The following is a 20,127-nucleotide window of genomic DNA, read 5'->3' as shown; positions in this document are numbered from 1 at the left end:
TAGAATATTGAAGTACCTGATTAGTCCTATTACATTGACCAATTCTATTGGTATACGTTTTTCGACCTTGATAGAATATCTAAGGAAACCCGTAGCTTAGTGACTTATGGGCTTACTAGGCACTAAATAATCTATGTCGCGTTCCTTCTAATATATACACTATACTCTTTTGGCTGTCCGTGGCTCTATAACTCAATTTGTAAATTGGACCGGTTAGACATTTCTCCTACCAAGGCCTTGGAGGAATCTTCTTACTTTACTAAAAGCACGCGACAATTACATTTTGCCGGTGCCAGACACATGGGTCGCTACGTGGCAAGTATGGGTCTTCACGCATTCCTGTCAGACCTTGAGCATCTTGCTGTGTTCTGGATCCCTGCGCGTATTTCGATTTGACTGGCGGCTACGATTAGGCTTCGGCAAGGCCCAAGTGGAACCGGACCCAACCCGACACAAATCCCAATTGGGTCGGGTCTTGGGTCCTGCGGAAGCCTACTCCGTAAATTTTACATTTTTCCCTTAGCCGGGTATCCACTCGTCTTTCGCTTTCGCTTTTGCTTGCTCTAATTTCGTCCCGCGGAATTAGAGACGGGACAAATTGGCACTTAACGGGTTGGGGCAGATGGGGACTAACGTTTACGGGGGGGAGGGATCGGGGACTACGGAGCATGAACTACCGATTAACCAATTGGAACAACAGCAGGAGGTGACTGCTGTATTCTGTTGGTTCTAGACGCCACTTTCATTCAATTCCTAATTTACTTCAGTGTCGGGATGATTTGCAACCGTAACCTTGTAGCTGCGATTGTGGCTGAGTCTCAGCCACTCTGATAAAGCCTGGGGCACTGACACAGAAATTAAGATATGATCGATAGGAATAGAGTGCGAAAAACTTTGCGACCCTATTTCAGGCACAACTTCAGCGTTACAACCTATTTGATGATGAAGGAATCCATTTACTCGCTTCTTCCTGGAAGTAGTAAACCCTCACGAGCTGTATTCAGATTATATTGGGCAAGTACCATCTGCTAGCTGAATCCTATGTACCGAGCATACCACAAAATTTATAGTAATGGAAATGCTATCCCTCAGCTACCTATTGTTGGAGTCTTTAGGCGGATGGGATAGATATTATGATTGCCTCGTGAAGTCCCTCGAATCTGAAGGTCGAGCAATCTCTAGATCTTATCAATATAAAAGCCGAGATTATGAGTCTTATTAGAAGACTTTAAAACATAGAGTCTGCGGTCCAGGAAGGGTGCGATGTCAATGCCCCTCACAACAACGGGCACACCGCTCTCTGGTTCGCTGTACAGGGAGGACATTCTGATGCATACAGAATTTTGCTTGCTCGAGGTGCTCGCATGGAAGAGCAAAGACCTAGCGGTCTCGAAATCGCAATTCTGAGAGAACATACCGAAATTGTCGAACTGCTGTGGCCGCACTGCAAAGTGGAGGAACAACATCGCGGCTTAGAAATTGCTATCTCACTGAGCTTTGATCCAATCGCAGATTCCTTGATCGGAACTCAAGCATTCGAATATCAGCACTTGCAAGCCAATAATATCGAAATTCTTACGAAAGACGGATTCTCAAAACGAGAAAATGCAGCTTTTCAGCAAGGGGAGAGATTTATCTTTGTCCGGCGCTCGGAGAAGCTCAATTTGCATCGTATTTATTTTGATTACGCTCTTCTTCTCGCAATCAAGGCCGATCACAATGCAGGTCTTCGACTAGTTCATTTATTGTCTGGGGGGCCGAAACCTTTGGCCGATGTAAATTGCATGATCAATATTGACGGGGAGATCGAGACACCCTTCACGAATGCGGCTGAGAAAGGCAATTTGGAAATATTGGCTACGTTGACTGAGCGCCCTAATATAAGCTTGACTGGTCGTGGCAAATATAACTGGCCTGCTATTCTCACCCGCTGGCGAGTTTTGAGTATATCGCCTCTGATAAACGCCAGGCCATAGCACGGACGTTGATTAAGGAGACTTTTACAGATTCATTCCTGATTGATAACAAGGGAGCTCATTTGATATCTGTATTCAAAAACGTCATTCGGCTGGGTGACGATGCTCTTTTGAGGCAAGTGATTCCATTTTGCCGTTATTGATCAGAGCGAATGAGACCCGTGGTGTTAAATGGGTTTTGAATAGTGACATCGCGCCCGGATCCAACCCTGCGCCAATACTTTGGGTGTTGCTTTGCAACTTTTTCCAACGTGACCCAAGCTCAGACGCTCTGAGGCTTTTTATTCACGTGGCAGAATCTCTGGTAGAGAAAGCGATCTGGGCCCGGATGATACTGGTGTGCCTCAAGTCTCGCAACTTCTGTTTTGTCAAGCATCTCTTCTACCCTCCCAACAGACCCCACCGAGGGAAGTGGTGAAAGAAACATTGGAGGGATTTCCTCAGGTGTCTACCGATCAATTCTTGTTAAAGGAGTGGGCTAACAAAGGCTTTGCTAATGCAACGCTCTGGGGCGCCCTTAAATTCGGGATATGGAAGAGCCTAGCATTCGAGAGCTTCATTTCATGCTTCTCCAATGAACTGGACGAGCCATCTCCGCGCAAAACTAGCTCAGACACAGGAAAAGCAAACAAAATCTTTCTCCCATTCTCCAGCACTTCAACTGGCAAAAAAAAAAATCCCCAATTAGTCCGCCTGCAGAAATTCACTCAGGTTACCTCTGGAGCCCGGTATGCCGCAGAATCATGCCCTGCAAGACTATCAAATGCAACTCATGTTACTGGAGCAACAGAAAAAGAGGCGATTGATGATGGCCCGATTTGAGTTTGAGCAAATGTGAATGAACGTGGGAGGGGGCTTTATGGCTTTGACAGGGGAGAGTAGCCCTCTGAGTTGGGCCGCAAAAAATCGTCTTGTTCAGCTCGTGGAAGTTCTTCTACGCACTTCGCGAGTCAATGTCAATTCACAAGACGCGCATGGAAAACCCCCTCTGATGCATGCTATTGTCATAGATGATTGGCAAACTGTGGAAAGATTGTTGAAAACTGGAGACATTGATGCTAATTTGCCGGATGATAAAGGTAGAACAGCTATTTTTTACGCCGCACAAAGATAAAAATTGCATATCATACAATTGCTCACTGAGACTCCAAATGTGGACTTTTCTATTGGGGATTGCAACGGCGAAAGTATCCATGATATTGCAAGAAAGAATGGGAAACAAGATGTCCTGGCTGCACTTGCTATTTAAGGGGTCCATAGGCGTGATCAGGACAGCAGCTCTGCTTCATGTAAAAGGGTAACCGAGAAGTGGGGTGAATGGGAATCCAAGATATCTTGACATAAAACTAATATTCTTTGGCTGAAGCCTGCTAGTCTTTTCTTTCCTCTAAGTATTATAGCCGACGCTCCTCGGACCCGGACATTTTCCAGGTTTGACCAACTTAAGTATACCTGGAATTTGGGGCTAGAGGTGATAGATGCTCCCGTTTGCTAGCATAACGGGATATAAGGAGACATTCCGTAGGCTTATGGCCCTTAATAGAGCGGATCTTTCACTCTTTACCTAGACTAATCACGCTACGATACGAAAGAGTCGTATATGCCTGCGATACCCCACACGTAGGTTACTATGAGCTTGATAGGGCAGGGAAAGATTTAGAGACGACCACTTTTGTGGATTACAATCAATACGACAGGAACGAAGCTGAAAATAATTCTCAGGTCTTCAAATATTCAAAAGCTGGCTAGCATCAGAAGCGGATATAAGGGTCGTTCTTGTTGATATATAGTTTGCTTAGTTAACCATGCTTTGCAGTATTGCAATAATAGACCCTTAATCTACTAGATTAGATAGCATTAAGTAAGATTAAGCGTGCAACTACAATAGAGCATACAGAGCTGTTCAACATGGTTTTGTAGGGAGCTCCTGCGGGCAGTTCTACGCATAGCCAGAACATTTTCGGGATATGGACAGAGGCGAGTAGCGGCCATGGGGACATAACCTATGAAATCACATAGTAAATGGAAGATAATCATCAATGCTACTAAGCTAATATAATAATACCCTTACTACATATATACACCTACCCTGCAGACAAACCTAACCACAGCAATACTCAAACTATTGACTTGTTATCATTTATGGCACCATAGCACGATTGGATAGTTTATGAAATTACTGCGTGTATTAATTGAAGCAAATTTATATATACATGAAATTATGTTTTACTTCTCCACATCCCACTCTATCTTGATAGTGATTTTCACTAATATGTCATATTTTACGCCCTTATATTCTCACTATAGAATACAATATAATTAAGATTAAAGTGATCTCAAGCACATACGACCATAGGGTGTGGAGAACAGGGCTTCCCGTCCGCTCAGCCGTACTTAAGCCACACGCCGGTTAGTTAGTAGTATGGTGGGTGACCACATGCGAATCCTGACTGTTGTATGTTTTTGTTTTTGCTGATATTTAACTCGTCTAGGAATCTTCTCTTGCCGCCCTACTCTTAACCTGAAGCCTTCAACAATACTGTCTTGCACCTGAATCCCCTGCAAGTGCGTAAGAAGCTGACGTGCCCTTCCCCTTCCTATAATGAATCTTTCCTTTGGGCGCGTTATTACAATGCGTATAATCCAATCTGGAGTTGGGTGCATTTTTAGCCCGGGTCAATTGAAAATTTTGTAATGAAAATTCTCTACTTCACATGAAAACAAAGCTACGTATCATTTTTTAGTGAATTCTTCACGTAGAATCGATCATAAGAGATGAAAAGTGAGCAACAAAAACAGGAAATGAAGTAGTCTCATGAAACAGTTACTTTTGTAAAGTGTTTTGGGCTTAGGTTGATCAAGATCTGACGGTTGAACTTGTTTTAACATAATATGCAAAAATCCTATGACTACTTATACCACTTATATTGCTCAAATTCACCGCGCTCTCCATAGATCAGGCAGGGTAGGACATGACACTTTTATAGATAACGAAGAGATTTCAGGCTAAATAGCGGTACCGAGGAGCGATTGGGGATTAGGACGTTAATCTGCCTCTTCAGTCATGGCTCAAATTTCACCCTTAAAAGGTTATTACTATTCCAGGTGATGCACCCCTCGACGAATTGTGCTCCACGGTCATTTTAAATGAAAGGCTGACTTCAATTATTTATATAAGATGAAACTGTGCCCCTAAAGATCATTCACGTAACCGTCTCTTTTCGCGTTTTGAAGCTCTGCTATCGACCCTATCCCTTCCTGGAACTGGTGAATGAAACATGTCAGAATTTGCGATACGTTGTGTCTTGTAGATGCTATTAGTGAGAAGGATCGTTTAATGAACGAAGAGGCCCAAGGGCGGGCTCTTAATGGCATTTTGAAGAGACACGGGAAATACTAGGTAGTCTTCCTGCTATTGGAGACTCGCAAGAAGAAGCTCGGCGAGAACCATCCTGACACGCTGGCTAGTATGGCCAACCTAGCATCAACATACCGAAAGCAAGGTCGCGGCTTCAGCTGATGAGCAATCGAGGTGAAGTGCTTCTTGGAGAGAAAAAGGGTTTACCGCTGTTTATCAAAAAAAAAAATGGTAATGCTAACTAGAAAGGTACTTTGTTTCAAGATACTGCAAATTTTATGGCTTACCCTGTTTCGCCTCCTTGGTTGAAGGAACCGTACAATGTGTGCTATTGTGATTCCCGTGATTAAGTTATTTTCTGCGCAGCTTTCTCTATGCGAACGGAGTGTCTTATAGACTGTGGCCGTAATGAGGGCGGCTTCATTCAATTAACCACTCTGCGATTCCTTTCGCATAACCTTCTCCACAGAGTTAGGGGAACTACCTCATATATGGGCCACCCCTATTTATTGCGCGCTCACCCAGCACTCGCTCGTGTTGAAAGGCGGTGAATGATTTCGCATGGTCGCGTTCTATTCTTGTCACTTCCGACGCCTACTAGCCACTATTAGTCACTGAATCTAGGCTTTCTAGTTGAATTCTGAAGCCTACTTTATCCAACAAGCCCTTCTGTTTTCATCAAAGCTGTCTAAGTGCTAGCATCTTGACATAAAGAAGAATTTCAAATTTCTCCTGTCAGCCTAGCCCTGTTCGTTCAACCTCATTCATTTCCTCCATTCCCTTGCTTCTGAGGGCAATAATTTGGGAATTCCGAAAAATTGCAAATAGTGTTAAACCAATGGGCCATCATATATTTATATGTATGTGTCCGATGGGAATACACATTGCGGAAGGATCCGTAGAGCCCGTGCTTACAGAATCGGACATACAAATATATCAAGCTAATGCAGGTACTAGTGGTGGTTGTGGCGTAGACCAGTTCTCGAATGTCGGCAGGCCCGGTAGCTCCAGGGATTATTGTTGTGCCGGCACTGCTTCCCATTTCTATTCTCTGAACAACAAAGCAACCTTGGAATACTTTCAAAGGTGGGTCTTTGTTAGGGTGGACTCAGTGGCTGGCTGACTATATAAAAAATCAAAAAGTCCCCCTTAGGAGTTGGTTTGTTATTATTGTATACCCCGGCTGTTCCACCGGCAAAAATGGCCAGTCTTGATTTTCCCTTTCAAATAGTGGGTCGTTGAGCTGTTCGCTCCCAAAGTGGACCCACAACGTTCCACAATACAGACTCTAGGATAGGACAGGCGACGGTGGCGCTATGACAAGAGATTGAAGGGCTCATTTCGCCTTTTTCAAGGTTATAAACAGACACATCTACTCCTTTCTTTACTAGTATTGATTTCATCCACGCTCGTTTCTTTATCGATCCTTGGTCAACATGAGGGCCTTTCTTACCTGCATCACCATCCTCCTCTGGGGCTTTCTAGACATCACAGAAGCTACGTCTTTAACGACGATTACTGAAACAAGTCAGAGTACCGTTTCTCAGACAATCACAAGCACATATGCAATCACCACTACTGAAACGATCTGCACCCTTGGCAGCGCTCCACACGAATCATGCACCAACTCCGTCTGGGCTGCAGGCTCACTTTACTATTCGGCGAACTGTGCATCTTCCGCCACTTTGGGAGGGGCTTCCACAATTCGGGCATATGTCAACGTGCCATGGGCAATTTGTTACGAATGGTGTACCGAGCTCTCTTGTAGCGGAATTTGGATGTCCACCATAGGCCCCTTTTCCGAATGCTATATGCTCAGCGGCACGCCTACAATCGTCCCGGCTACTAGTTCTCAGGCGCTACTGGAGGTATTTACTACTAATCCCTGTTTGGAAACGATCACGTCGATATCCACAGAGACTTCGGTTGAGGTCACGACTGTGGACTACACCGTCTTATATACCTCGACCGTGATTGTTTCGACGCCGACGCCGACGCCAAATCCTACTCCTACTCCCACTCCAGGAATAGCCTCAAGCTCCGTGGCACTCTCTTACTCAACTCCTATCGCTTCTCCGCCGAGTTCTGCTGCAGTATCAATGTCTGTTCGCTTTAGCTCTTCAATGGCTCATCTATCTTTGTCGTCGCCAATCGCCTCTCAGTCAAGCTCTACAGCAGCCTCGGCGGCTATTCGGTCTAGCTCATCAGTATATCAGCTATTTTCCTCATCGCCAGTCCCTTCTTCAAGCTCTGCGGCAGCTTCAGTCCCTATCCACTCTAGCTCTTCGGTGGCTCATCCATCCTCTTCATCGCGAATTGCCTCTCCTTCAAACTCTGAAGTAGCCTCGGCCCCTATTCGCTCTAGCTCTCCAGTGCCGCATTTATCTTCCGTGTCGCCGGAGGCTTCTCCCTCAAGTCCTACAGGAGTACCAGTTTATATTCACTCTAGCTCTTCGGTGGCTTATCAATCTTCCTCACCACCGACTGCTTTTACTTCAAGTTATATCGCCTTTTCAGACTCTGTTCGACCTAGCTCTTCGGTGTTCCATTTATCCTCTTCATCACCGATTTCATCAGTGCCGCTGCCGAAATCTTCCACAAGTGCGCCGTCAATCTCATCCTCAACCTATGTCGTGAGTTCTCCGGGAACTCCTTTCCTCAAATCTCACTCGCCCCCTCCGGCATCTGAATCTCCCTCTTTTGCCAATTCAGTGAGCCCACCTTACGACAACATTCCATCAGGCATCCCGAGTCATATTCAGACTACACACACTATCGAAAACAACCCAACGGGCATTGTTCCACCAATCACTCTCACAACCGAAACTCTGTATACAACTGAAGTTTCAACTATCTACAAATGTGCTCCCACTGTGAAGGATTGTCCTTATGCCGAAAAGACTCCCTCGGTAGCGACCCAGGTGGTCGCCACCGGCACCACCGTTTACCCTGTCACCACCTCCACCGCAGGAGAGACCCCCAGTGGCCCTCCACCAGCGGCCTCTTTTACCACTGAAACTCTGTACACAACTGAACTTTCAAAAATCTACAAATGTGCATCTACAGTCAAAGATTGTCTTTATGCCGAAAAGACGCCCTCGACAATCACCCAGGTGATCGCCACCGGCACCACCGTTTACCCTGTCACCACATATATCGCAGGAGAGGCCCCCAGTGACACTGCATCAGCGGAGAGTATATACACTGAGACGATGTATACAACTGAATTTTCGACGGTTCACAAATGTGCTTCTACGGTGAAGGATTGCCCTTATGCCGAAAAGACTCCCTCGACAATCACCCAGGTGATTCCCACCGAAACCAATTTTTACTCCTTCACTACCTCCACCGGCTCCACTTTTCGAGCTCACACCATTACTGCTTGTCCATACGACGTCGATGACTGTCCGTCCTCTGAAAAAACCACCTATGTGACTTCTAAATCCGAGGAGACCTATACCGTGATCCTGGTTTCAGCAGAGACGCCTTCCCCGCATGCCACTACCATCGATGTTGGAACGAACAATAACCCAGAGGTCACCCCGACAGTCTATGTGACAAGCGTTGTGACAATCTTGGCTTGTCCCGCTGTCAGTGCTCTGGCGCAGTAGTGCGTCTTTCTTTTGCTTGCTAAATACCCGTGTCCGTCATATTTTATTGTTTGTAGAGGATTTTCACTCAATTTTTGGATACTTAATGTGCAAGACCGATAAGGTCATGGTTATTTAGGTTGATGGCGAAGCCCACGAGCGGGCGACCACTCCTCATTCTTATAAATGTCTTGTTTCGATTCCCTAATATTAAGTTGGATAATGGCGTCTTGCTGATTGGAACGAGTAAAACTTTTACTATAATGTGAGATAGCATGAGCAACCTACAAATGATCTTTGTATACTTTCTGATTTCGATCAAGATGGCTACCAGTGCAACGAGACTGGACTATCTCTATAGAGGACTTTCCCTTGAGGGAGAACATCGTCTTTGAGCCCAAAACTCAAAATGGGGGAGGCAGTGGATTGTTACGATGAAGCATGTCCACAAAGCTGGTATACTGGGCCATCAAGCACTGAAGAATCATCTGCATATCGAAACCATCATGTTTCGGTCTTCAGTCAAGTCATCGGATCAATATATGTGGTTAAAAGCATTTTGTCTCGAGACCGGAACGTTGGATCAGTGCTCTCCCCTCTCAGCCGTGTGCTTCTACCTCCTGAGGTTGTGGAATATTTCTCTTGATTTGTTTGCAGATCAATGTACACGGATATTTATATTTCTCTCGAGAGGCTTGAGATAGCTTCTGTGTGAGACATGGAAGCCAATGTTAAATATTGCATTATAAGAAGTTGCATGACATTCTTCATTATTTACTAGACGGAACATCATTCAAACCTTAAATTGGAACTGCCGTAATAGTCATCCCATAAGAACCAACCAAAAGTACAGTCCGATATCGGCTGTTGAGAGTATGTTGGACTCATGTTCTCCGCGCGGTTTGGACGATGGGATTGGGGAACGTGAAGCTCAGTTTCAAGTATTCGAGACGTAGAATTCATGTCGACCGGTAGGCAACTCAAATAGTTAATGAGTTCTTGATCATCCAAGGCAATATCAATTAGATCATTCCATGTCTGTGTGGCCTGCTCATCAGCCCTTGAACTTTTCGGTTGCTGGGATAAAAGGACTGCATTCTGTGTTGGCTTTGTAGAGTAACAATGGCGGACATGGGATTGAGCCAACTGGAGGAAAACAGCCGCAGTATGTTGGAGTTTGGAGCATAAGTCGGCAAGAAGCCGCATCTGGGGCCTCATATCGGCAAAGTAGTTTACTGTAATAGCCAATAAACGCAAATCATTTTCATGTTTCTGGGAGTGGCTAGGCCGGTGTACTATGTTCTCGAAAACAACGAGAAAAGGGGCGAAGGGATAATAGAGAAGTTGCCTACGCGGTTAGCAGGGTCTAAAAATGGAGAAATATTCTCATACCAAACAACTCCGTTATATACTGAGCCCCAGTTCGATACCAATGATGGGAGCAAGGCAATTGCTTCGCGAGCACATGATAGCCGCACATTTGAGGACACATCCCCCTTCAGTAATAGTGTTAGTAAATGCAAGTATTGAAATTTAGCACTATTGATTCCCAACTCCATTTCATGAAATTGATTTGTCTCTGTTGATCCTCGCGCATTCTCTAAGGCGTGTGTCAAGGTCTAAATTTATGAATTAGCTTTTCGGTTTCCCAAATGGCCGAAACAGTGTGACTCTTACCATATTCGTTTTTGAGAACCAATCTTCTAACTTTGACCTTGTCTTATCCTTGGATTTATCTGAGTTTGCCACCCCCAGAACATCTAAAACTTCGCTCGTCAACTTAGCCAGCTCAATGGTGTTTTTGAACATCAAGGCGCCAAAATCGGAATTATGAGATTTCGGCCGCTGATCACCGAGGCCCTCCGTGTCATGGGGACTGAATTTGCGCATAAATATTTCATCTGGCAGCGGAAGATGACGGTACAGGGAAAATGGCAAGAAGGCAGGCCGACCAAATGCCAGCGCACAAGATTTGTCCAGCGTGAAGAGCATCCAAAATAAACAGAGCTTGTGCTGCCATTCATCGAAATGGTCTCTGCTTTTCCTGACTTGCAAGCCTAGAGCTTCGGCCTGCCGACATGCGTGACTTAATAGCATCCATGATATGTTGGGCGCAGCAAAGTCTTCGCCATGGACAGCGAGCAAGACCAAAGTCTGCACGTTAGCCAAGGATGGCTCAAGGAATATTCGACTATCATTTAATGCAAGTTGGAAGTTCTTTCGGAGGTTTCCTTCATGCTCATCAAGCTGCGTAGATATGGCAGCAAGTAAAATATAGTTGAAGGAAACAATCCATGCTTTCTCTCGAACCTTTTCAGGTTCGAAAACGATTTGCCTGAGTATTTCGTCCAACGGGAAACAAAAAAACGGCTCACCAAGCCGGGAATATTCCAAAAACTCTAGTGAAGCGAGTTTGAAGTTAGTGGAAGGATCCAACAACAAAGGAGGATGAAGGAAGCGGACTGAGCTCACTGCTAAGGAGGGCATATCCCACAGATCTCGATGGAATATGAAAGCTTTTTGGCTCAATTATCGGATTTGCCATTCTTGCTGATGTCAGACTCGATGACATATTGTGAATCTCTGAAATAACATCCTGTCGAGAATCTTCAACACCTTGTGGAGGTAGACGCTTGATCCCAGCAGGCGCCTCTTGAAGAAAAGAGAAAGAATGCGATGGACCGATGTATAGCTCCGAGTCGGATCTATCTGCTTCATTCGAAGTGGCCTGGTTTGGTGCAACCGATATTTTATTTATGTCTTTTCGTGAGGACGCTGCGGACAAGACATGCAAGGCTCCGTCAATAGATCTGGTCAGAGACTTTACTGTGCACTCTAAGCTTTCTAGGCGACTTTCAATGCTGATTTTTGTTTCTTTATCAGAAGCCTCAGTCATATGGGGTCTTTTCCCGTTCGCGTTAATTGACGAAACTTCTCGCGAATAAACGCAGCTACTTGACCATGGCTTGCAACCACCACATTTCGGCAACTCCCTGGAGCATCTTTGAATTCGTTAGTCAAATTTCGGACCTTGAATTTGGTCATACAAGGGTGCGAAGTACTTGAGCTTCTTTACTCGACAGAAGTCGCACTAGTTCTGTCAGTTATCGCAGATTCCCGATCGTCGTCCGCACTTCGTACTCACAGCGAACCGAGCAAACCCGGGCCCGTGGGCTGTCTCAGAATATCCAGCGGCTTCCATGTCGTTACCTAAAAAATCTTGGCTTCTTGACCAATGTTTTAAAGATCTGAGCGAAGATGGCGGAGTCTATGAAATGATTCGGAGAGGTCGGAAAATTGTGCAGTGCGATTGGTCGTCTCCGGAGAATGCTCCGGATTGGTTCCAGCCTCGACCAATCAGAGGGGGTGAACCCGGAGCTGGAACAATACAGATTTCCATGATAACATTACGAACATCGCGTCTATATGAAGCCGATATCTTGGAAGTGTAAATTTTTCCACTGTGCTTTGTTTCCAATCACTTTTATCTCATTCAGATACGCCCATTATGCAACCGCCAGCCTCTATCGCAATTATCGGTGCCGGGCCGAGCGGCCTTCTCTTCGCACGCCTCCTTGAGGTGAATGGACTCAAGGACTATGTTGTTTATGAGCGTGATGAGTCGTCAAAACCGGGCCCATGGCAGCAAGGCGGCTCCCTAGACCTACATGGCCCGTCAGGTCAGCAGGCACTCAAGGAAGCGGGATTATTCGATGAATTTAACGCAGTCTACGCACGCTGGGATGCCTCGCGCATACATATTGTTAGATCTTCTGGAGAGACAGTTGGGCACTTTGGTGACGGCCGCGACGCACCGGAGATAGACCGCCTGCAGCTACGGCAGCTTCTACTTAGCTCTATACCCGCGCACAAGATCCAGTGGGGTCACGGTGTGTCCTTTATTGAGGAGGAAAAAACAAAGAGCCCCGCCGTCGTGGGTAATGGTCAAATCGTTCATTTCACCAACGGCAACTCAGCTACTGGGTTCAAGCTAATTGTTGGAGCTGACGGGGGTTGGAGCAAAGTCCGTTCTTTGGTAGGTCTTCACAACTCAGAATCAACAGGGACTATAATTCTAAGTCACGGTTGTAATTTACAGATCTCGACAGCCCAGCCAATCTATTCTGGAAAGATGTACATCGAAGGCAAGATTTCGCACGGCAACGAGAGTTACAAAGCAGCCTGCGAGTTGGCCGGCCCGGGAATGATGATGGCCATGGGTCCAAGCAGGAGCTTAACATTACAGCAAGTGGCTGATGGTACATACAGAATGTACTTTGGGGTTGTCGTTGCTGAAGACTTCTACGAACACCGCAATGGCAGTGCGATGGAAAAGTCAGAAGCTGTGCGACAGCTGATGCTATCTTCCGATAAGTTCTACGCAAACTGGGCTCCATGTCTCAAATCTATTGCCTCAAATGCGGAAGGGCCATTCCGTGCCTGGAGTTTGCACTACCTGAGGCCAGAAGAGGTTGGTTGGAAACGCGATGTGGCTCCAGGTGTGACTCTACTCGGAGATGCAGCGCATCTATCAACGCCATTTGTGGGTGAAGGGGTGAATTGCGCCATGTATGACGCTGTATTACTATACAACCGAATCTTCGAGGTATGTGGCACGGATCTGAATCTTGCAAGTGTTCATGAAGCCACTTTGGAAGAGGCTCTATCGTTATATGAGAAGGAAATGTTTGAGCGCGGTCGGGACCTGATCCGGCGCAGCGCGGAGAGCGAAGCAGTGCTTTTCAGTGAGAATGCAGTTGAGAACGTCCTCGGATTCGTGGATGGAGAACATGACGAACTTCTTTATGATGTGAAGACCTCTGGTGGCAGATAAGATTCTTCGAGCAGCAGTCCATTTGTGTTGATTCCAAGTTCCAATTCATCTGCTAGCTATCTGGCTTCTTGTTACTCCTAATTAGCCCAAGAACCGAATATAGAGGACGGATAGTTCGACGGCTTGCGAGTAGTAAATTGGCCATCTCTCGAAATAGGTTCGGTCGGGGTGAGCGGAGTTCAGAAGGAAAGGGGAGTGAGTTTATTTTGTGAGGGCGGTTTAGTGCTAGACGGAGATAAAGGATAGGAAAATTCCGAAGATCATCGGATACAGAAGTCTATGACAGCCCTGCACAAGAGGATCAATAGATTAGTAAGCTGATATTTTACTTTATTCACCATGCCAATGAGAAGAAATCACCAGTCTCGAAAACCTAGATACTCATGCATATGGTCCATGGTAAATGATCCAAATGATGCAAACTCCAAACACCGGAGTTTTTTTTTTTTTCCAAAAAGTAATCAGCCATCATTGTAGACTGTTTCGTCAAGGTGGAGCTTCCTGAGCGAAATCCAAAAGACTGTTTACGAAGAATCTATGCCGCGCGATATGAGCCTGATCAGGCTGCGGCACGTTCGCAAGGACCTGCGAATTTATCCTCTGCGCTCCGCAAATTTTCGCAATGAACTTCGGAGATCTGCGAATATGTAAATATCTTAAACATGCTTAAACCTGCGAAATAATTGTAAGGGCATATTTTATTGTCAGGGAGTAAATTTCCGCATGGAGCTGGCCAATTGGAAATTGTGCCCCGAGGACAACGCCACCTTCGGCGGGGATGAGATGTACGGAATTGTACTCGCGACCGACGCGTCCACGGAAAAACTTAGAAGCAAGGAATTTTGTCGGTCAGGTGTAGTGGGTGCAGGGAGACTTTCTTTAGCATAGCAGGTAATGGCGATCCTAGTGATTTAGGCAGCTATACCTACTGAATTTTCTTATAACTCAAAAAAATTATTCTAGTCATGGCTGATCTCACTGAAGGCCCAGAATGGCACTCAGCATTATCCATATATACAAAAACAGTATATGATCCCGGTCAATAAAAATTCAAATGTACCAGAGTAGTATTTGTAAGACTTGAAAACCAGTCAAGGAACTACCTACTATTATAGTTCAGCAGCCTCAAACAACATCCATATTCCCATTTGCCTTGCTTTCGATAACCGAAACTTGCTTCGCCTGGAAAGGATCAACTTTTGTGTGTTTGAACTGGCGCGCAGGAACCCTTTGATCGAAAAGAATGTCGAGTTCACTGTAGCTTCTGCCCTTTGGCTCAGGCAATCGGAAAAAAGACCAAACAAAACATAAGAAGCACAATCCAAGCCAGAAAAAAGCGGCCTTTGCGCCCCAATTCCACGCGGTGGAAGTTAGTTGATAGTTTATAAGGACGTTTGTAACAAGCCCTGCTATGTTGTAAAAGTTGCGCGCAATGACGATCGTCTTAGCTCGTAGTCTTGTAGACGACATCTCAGCAACGAGAGAGTAGCATACGGGGCCAACCGTAGAGTCGTATACAAAGGCAAAAACGAGAATCATTGAGCCGATAGCCCATGATCCCGCCTTGTTGCTTGCGGGGGCAATGCCGAGCATGCCGACAATGAAAAGAATAATACACATTGTCGCTGTTCCAAAGAGGTAAATTCTCCGCCGGCCAACGTAAGTCATGACCCACCATGACAGAATGGTGCCAATCCCTGCGATGGCGTATTGTGCTATTGACATATCGAAGGCGTCCACGGTAGGAAGTCCAGCTTGTTCGAAAAAAGTGGTTGAGTAGCCTATGAACGTTGACCCGCAGATACTTTGGGCCACCCAAGCAGCGGTACAGATCTCAGTTCGGCGAAGATCCACTCCTTTGAAGCAGTCAAGATAACTGGTACCGGAAGAGATCTCCTGTTCCAGTTGATTCGTGTGCTGCATCATCGCGAGGGTTTTGTCGACGTCAAATTCCGGATCATTTGTAGTTGTGAGCCTCAACAATGAACGTTTGGCCTCTTCCACCCGACCCTTACGAATCAACCACCAAGGGGACTCGGGTGCGAAATAAACACCGACAATGAGGATTGGTGGCCATATCCACTGGATTCCAAAGGGAATACGATAGGCGTCGGCCGTAGTGTTGTCGACCATTCCACGGAGTACTCCAGAGGCGATAAAATGACCGATAACCCAGCACAAATTGTTGTAAGTCGTTAAGTATGCCCTCAGACTAACCGGGCACACCTCGGAAGCATACGCAGTCGTAATTGTTTGGAACACACCCCACGGCAAACCACAAAGTATCTCACCAATTAGAAGCATCTTGACGTCCACAGCAAAGAAAACAATGAAGATGAATCCGGTGATCGTGATCAAAGCCCCGAGAATTGTCTTGCGATAACCGATGCGCTCCGAAATGTAACCGGTCAAGAAAAGTCCAATGATTTCACCGACGGCAGCACCATCGGACAAACCAGAGCGCCATGGAGCTGATACTTTGTATTCTCCAGTTCCCGTATCTAAGGTGCCATATTTCTCGCTGAATCTGGGTAACGCATAGAAGTTGGCTATCAGAAGGGTATCATAACCTTCCATCACCAAGGCAGTCGATAGAACGATCGACCAGAACACAGCCTTGGGATAAAGTTTGAGGGCTCGACCCAATGTCATCTGCTTTTCCAGGTCGGCGCCCTGCTTCGCATTGTCGGCCATGATGACCTCGGATGTCCGTTCAATGCAGCGAGCAATTGGCTTCTCGGGAGCAAGGCCCGAACTATCCTGTCGTATCCGTTCATCTCCTTGATACTCCACAGTCTCCGACATTGTGTTATTGGGCGCCGATTGAGAAAGACTCATTTAGTATCAAATGAGTGAGATAGCGTCTTCCAACACTTAGATGAACGAAAGTTGGAATAGGCTATCTTTTATACTGACCTGAATCCCCGCTTCTAACATGTGAACCTGAAAATCGTTAGATTATAGTGATATTGCGACATCATTATATCCCTGTCAGACAAAATTTGGAATAATCGGGGGATTCTTGAGGTTGAATGATCTCTGGGAGCTTTTGACTCTGAATCGCATTATCCGCATGGATCAATTTCGACTATCTCTGACCATTCAAATGTTACAGTCTATCACACTGCGACGCTGGAATTGTTGAAGGTCACAAACTCCGATAGCCTCTGTCCCAAGCAAGAAGCCTAATAAATTTTCATCTCAGTCTTTAGACTTTTCAATTAGAAGTTTTGCGCCATGCCTGTGGCTGATTGTGAATCAGCCCTGTATTTTGACGACGCGCTGTCAGAACCCCAGAGAAGCTTAGCTACGAATTTAGTCTCGGCGGTAATTCCAAAGAGAGCTAGTAGCATAGGTTTTAGCACTTGGCGTCCTGCATGATCGGTTGGTCGGCTCGGTTGGTCGGCTAGGAAATGGATGAGCAGCCAAACAACATCACTGAACGCTCAGACGGTGGGTTGGCTTTCAATCAGAGTTTAGGTGACTGCCCATGTGGTTACTTCTCTCTCTTCCTCTTTCTTCTTCTATTTAACCTCTCACAATACAGTTCTGGTTGTTCCTTATTCTGTACGTACTCCTACGTTCTTTTATCCACTTCTCCTCTGATCCTTCAGCGCCACGCGCTCACACTTATCTGTCTGCGCTTGTACTTTCTTTGATGCATAAACAATGGCTACTATCAAATACAAGGGAATGCTATATCCGGTAATAAAGATGCCGAATAATTTCATCGGGCGGTACTAGACGCCAATAAACGAACAAACATAGGCCAAACAAAGTTATCAAGAAAGATGCTCAAATTCGGATTTCTGAGGAGCCATGGAATTTTTCATGCTTATCTCCAAAATCTCGGCCCTATTTTGAATTTTATGCCTGAGTTTATAGACAAGAACCAGATACGAGGAAATCCATGTGATGATACCATACATGTTCGCTTGTTTTATGTGAAAAGAACATTGAGGTCAAATATGTGGCTTGTGGTAATAGATTGTGGTTGTGTGTAATTACATTGCGTAGCTTTCGATACTATATGAAAGACATGCGCCTCAAGATGTTATTGCATAGGAGATACGGAAAGAAATATTTCGTCAAGACTAAGATTTTAATCTTGTTCGACTAACGACAACTTCTTTGTAGATAAAAGAAAGATTTGCGACTGAAAATGCCTAATTTTAGGCGCCAAAGTTCCGCCTTTGTCTCGCGAACTTCCTAGGTCTACGTGGTAGATGAGAATACAGATACTTTAAGATATACTAGCTTGGAGAATTTTCATTTATTGTATGCTAAAAAGGACAAAAGAAAAGCTTATAACCAATATTAAAGACCTAGATTAGCATCTTATAGCTCCTTTGATGAACAGATAATGGCGCTAGAAGGAAATGTCTTTCTTATAATCATAGGCTTTAATAATTGGAGTCTTCTTCCTCTGCTATTTACTTCTCTTTCCGCCCATTAGAAGCTAGTATACTACTAGTATACTACAAGCCAGCCGGCCGCGCTTCCGCGCGGCATCAGTATAATTCCGATGATAAATTACCTGAGTAAAGCTAGCGAGGCTTATTGAAAGGAGCAAAAGGCAAATATGAAGACCCACATTTGCAGCAAACTGACCAATAAGATGCTGCAAAAAAACCATATGTTCTAGAGTAGTATAGGTGTGGATATTGAGCTACATTATTGCTTATGAGAAACGAGGCATTGCAGTGGAACAAAACGTGTAATGTGTACTCAAACGATCAAAGATAAGAACTCGGGAAAATCCTATAGTAATTTTTCTCTTATGCTAAGGATGCTATGATGCCATGAGACATTATTTTGCAGGTCCATAGACTGTCGTGAGATGAATCCTTGATATCTCTGAACAAGAATCATCGATGTCTTTTGACACTTCAACTGTAGTAGGAGTCAAGTGACCTCTCCGCCTGAACCCAGTCGAGGTGGCCCATCTGGTCACTTAAAAAGACATCGCGAGGTCCGAAAGCACCTCTAGGAGTACCTTGGCCAAACCTACTACCACTAAGGAAAGTATGCGGAAACCCATGGTCAAAGTAGTAAGCCTTTTCAATCTCTTTCGCGTCGTCTTCACTCAAAGTCAATTCCAGAGCTGCAATGTTTCCTCTGAGGTGTTCCACTTTACGGCCGCCAATAAGTGGAAAAATGTAGGGTGCTTTGCTCCTGATATACGCAAGAGCCACACTTGCGATATCGGTGCTTCGAGCGTTGGCGACCTCCTCGAGAGCCGATGAGATTGCCTTGTCGTGCTCATTGATCGGTGGTCCAGTGCGACCAGGATTGGTTTTTTCGCGTTCCTGAAATGCTGCTTTGGTCTGAAAGCGGCCTTGTCCCAATGTCCCGTATAGAACCACTGCCATACCCTCGGCGCAGCACATAGGGAGGATATCACGTTCGAAGTCGCGGGTACCCGCATTCCATAAGCCCTGGTAAACCACGAATTGGCGGAGGCCATGACAGCGAGCGTATTCATTTGCCTTCGAAACAACCCAGGCTGGGGTGTCGGAGATTCCAAGATGCAAAATCTTTCCAGCGGCGGCGAGATCGTCCAGAGTACGCATAAATTCTGGAATACTGACGGTAAAGTCCCACCAGTGAACATAGAAGATATCGATATAAGTTGTTCCGAGCTTTTTGAGGGACGCCTCAAGAGAGAGGCGAAGTGATTTAGTCCCGTTGCCGCCAAAGTCAACTTGGATTTTCTCCCTTTGTTCATATGGGAATGGGGCCGTGTATTTGATCGCAAGCACAATCTCGTCTCGATTCTGACGGGATTTCATCCATTCACCGAGCCAGATCTCCGATTCTTCATATTATGCCCTATTCGTAATATGTAAACGCTTCTCACCTTGCACAATGGTGCCAACTTCTTCAAGGAGAAAGCCAAATAAATCATCCTACTTCTCCTTCTCCAGCAGGCCGGCCAGTCTAGAGGCAGCGCCGGCAATCTGAATAGCCAGACGATGATGCGTATGTGCGATTTCATAAGCCAGAGGTAGATCGCAAAGCGATCGCTCCAAAGGTCAGTCCCTTCCCGACGGCTAATGAATGACACTAATAAGTCACAGACCCCCGTCAACCCGGCAGGTCTCCTTAAAACGCAGCTTATACCGACTCTTCGTAACCTCGCGGAACTTGCCATGCCCGCCCTCGACCTCCTTAATTCTACTTAAAATCTGAAATGCTCCATTTCAGAAACAGAACTGAAATATAGGGGGACGGAACCTAGCCATAGTCAGCGTATATTATCTCCAATACCAGCCGTTTTCGCCATATGGTGCAAATCTCAATGACATCATACTACACTACATATTCTCTTTTCTCAGGTTCTCAAGTACATACGACCATAGGGTGTGG

General features: G+C 45.6%; 5 protein-coding genes across 5 annotated transcripts; 2 read left to right on the top strand and 3 right to left on the bottom strand.

Annotated features, from left to right (window-relative positions):
- Nucleotides 1-6,770: 6,770 nt before the first annotated feature.
- Nucleotides 6,771-8,945, top strand: N7520_003624 (uncharacterized protein; the record flags this gene model as incomplete). Its single annotated transcript, XM_057137559.1, has 1 exon — nucleotides 6,771-8,945. The coding sequence occupies one exon, from the start codon at nucleotides 6,771-6,773 to the stop codon at nucleotides 8,943-8,945; it is 2,175 nt and encodes a 724-aa protein (XP_056998024.1).
- A 780-nt stretch (nucleotides 8,946-9,725) lies between these two features.
- Nucleotides 9,726-11,820, bottom strand: N7520_003623 (fungal specific transcription factor domain-containing protein; the record flags this gene model as incomplete). The annotated part of the gene is given in 4 exon segments (XM_057137558.1): nucleotides 9,726-10,272; nucleotides 10,317-10,543; nucleotides 10,602-11,386; nucleotides 11,397-11,820. Coding segments are annotated over 4 exon segments (1,983 nt in total), but the record flags the coding sequence as incomplete, so codon positions are not given.
- Nucleotides 11,821-12,432: 612 nt separating this feature from the next.
- N7520_003622 (FAD-dependent oxidoreductase) lies at nucleotides 12,433-13,758 on the top strand (the record flags this gene model as incomplete). Its single annotated transcript, XM_057137557.1, has 1 exon — nucleotides 12,433-13,758. One exon carries the CDS (start codon nucleotides 12,433-12,435, stop codon nucleotides 13,756-13,758), a length of 1,326 nt encoding a protein of 441 aa, XP_056998022.1.
- Nucleotides 13,759-14,883: 1,125 nt separating this feature from the next.
- N7520_003621 (uncharacterized protein) lies at nucleotides 14,884-16,563 on the bottom strand (the record flags this gene model as incomplete). The annotated part of the gene is made up of 1 exon (XM_057137556.1): nucleotides 14,884-16,563. One exon carries the CDS (start codon nucleotides 16,561-16,563, stop codon nucleotides 14,884-14,886), a length of 1,680 nt encoding a protein of 559 aa, XP_056998021.1.
- A 2,084-nt stretch (nucleotides 16,564-18,647) lies between these two features.
- On the bottom strand, nucleotides 18,648-19,550 carry N7520_003620 (Aldo/keto reductase; the record flags this gene model as incomplete). The annotated part of the gene is made up of 1 exon (XM_057137555.1): nucleotides 18,648-19,550. The coding sequence occupies one exon, from the start codon at nucleotides 19,548-19,550 to the stop codon at nucleotides 18,648-18,650; it is 903 nt and encodes a 300-aa protein (XP_056998020.1).
- Between the last annotated feature and the right edge of the window lie 577 nt (nucleotides 19,551-20,127).

The sequence above is a fragment of the Penicillium odoratum genome (genome assembly GCF_028828045.1).
Source record: "Penicillium odoratum strain IBT 22623 chromosome Unknown utg000003l_segment0_segment0, whole genome shotgun sequence".
NCBI lineage: Eukaryota > Fungi > Ascomycota > Eurotiomycetes > Eurotiales > Aspergillaceae > Penicillium > Penicillium odoratum.
The sequence above is the reverse complement of the archived record's forward strand: the minus strand, read 5'-3'. Positions and strand labels throughout refer to the sequence as shown.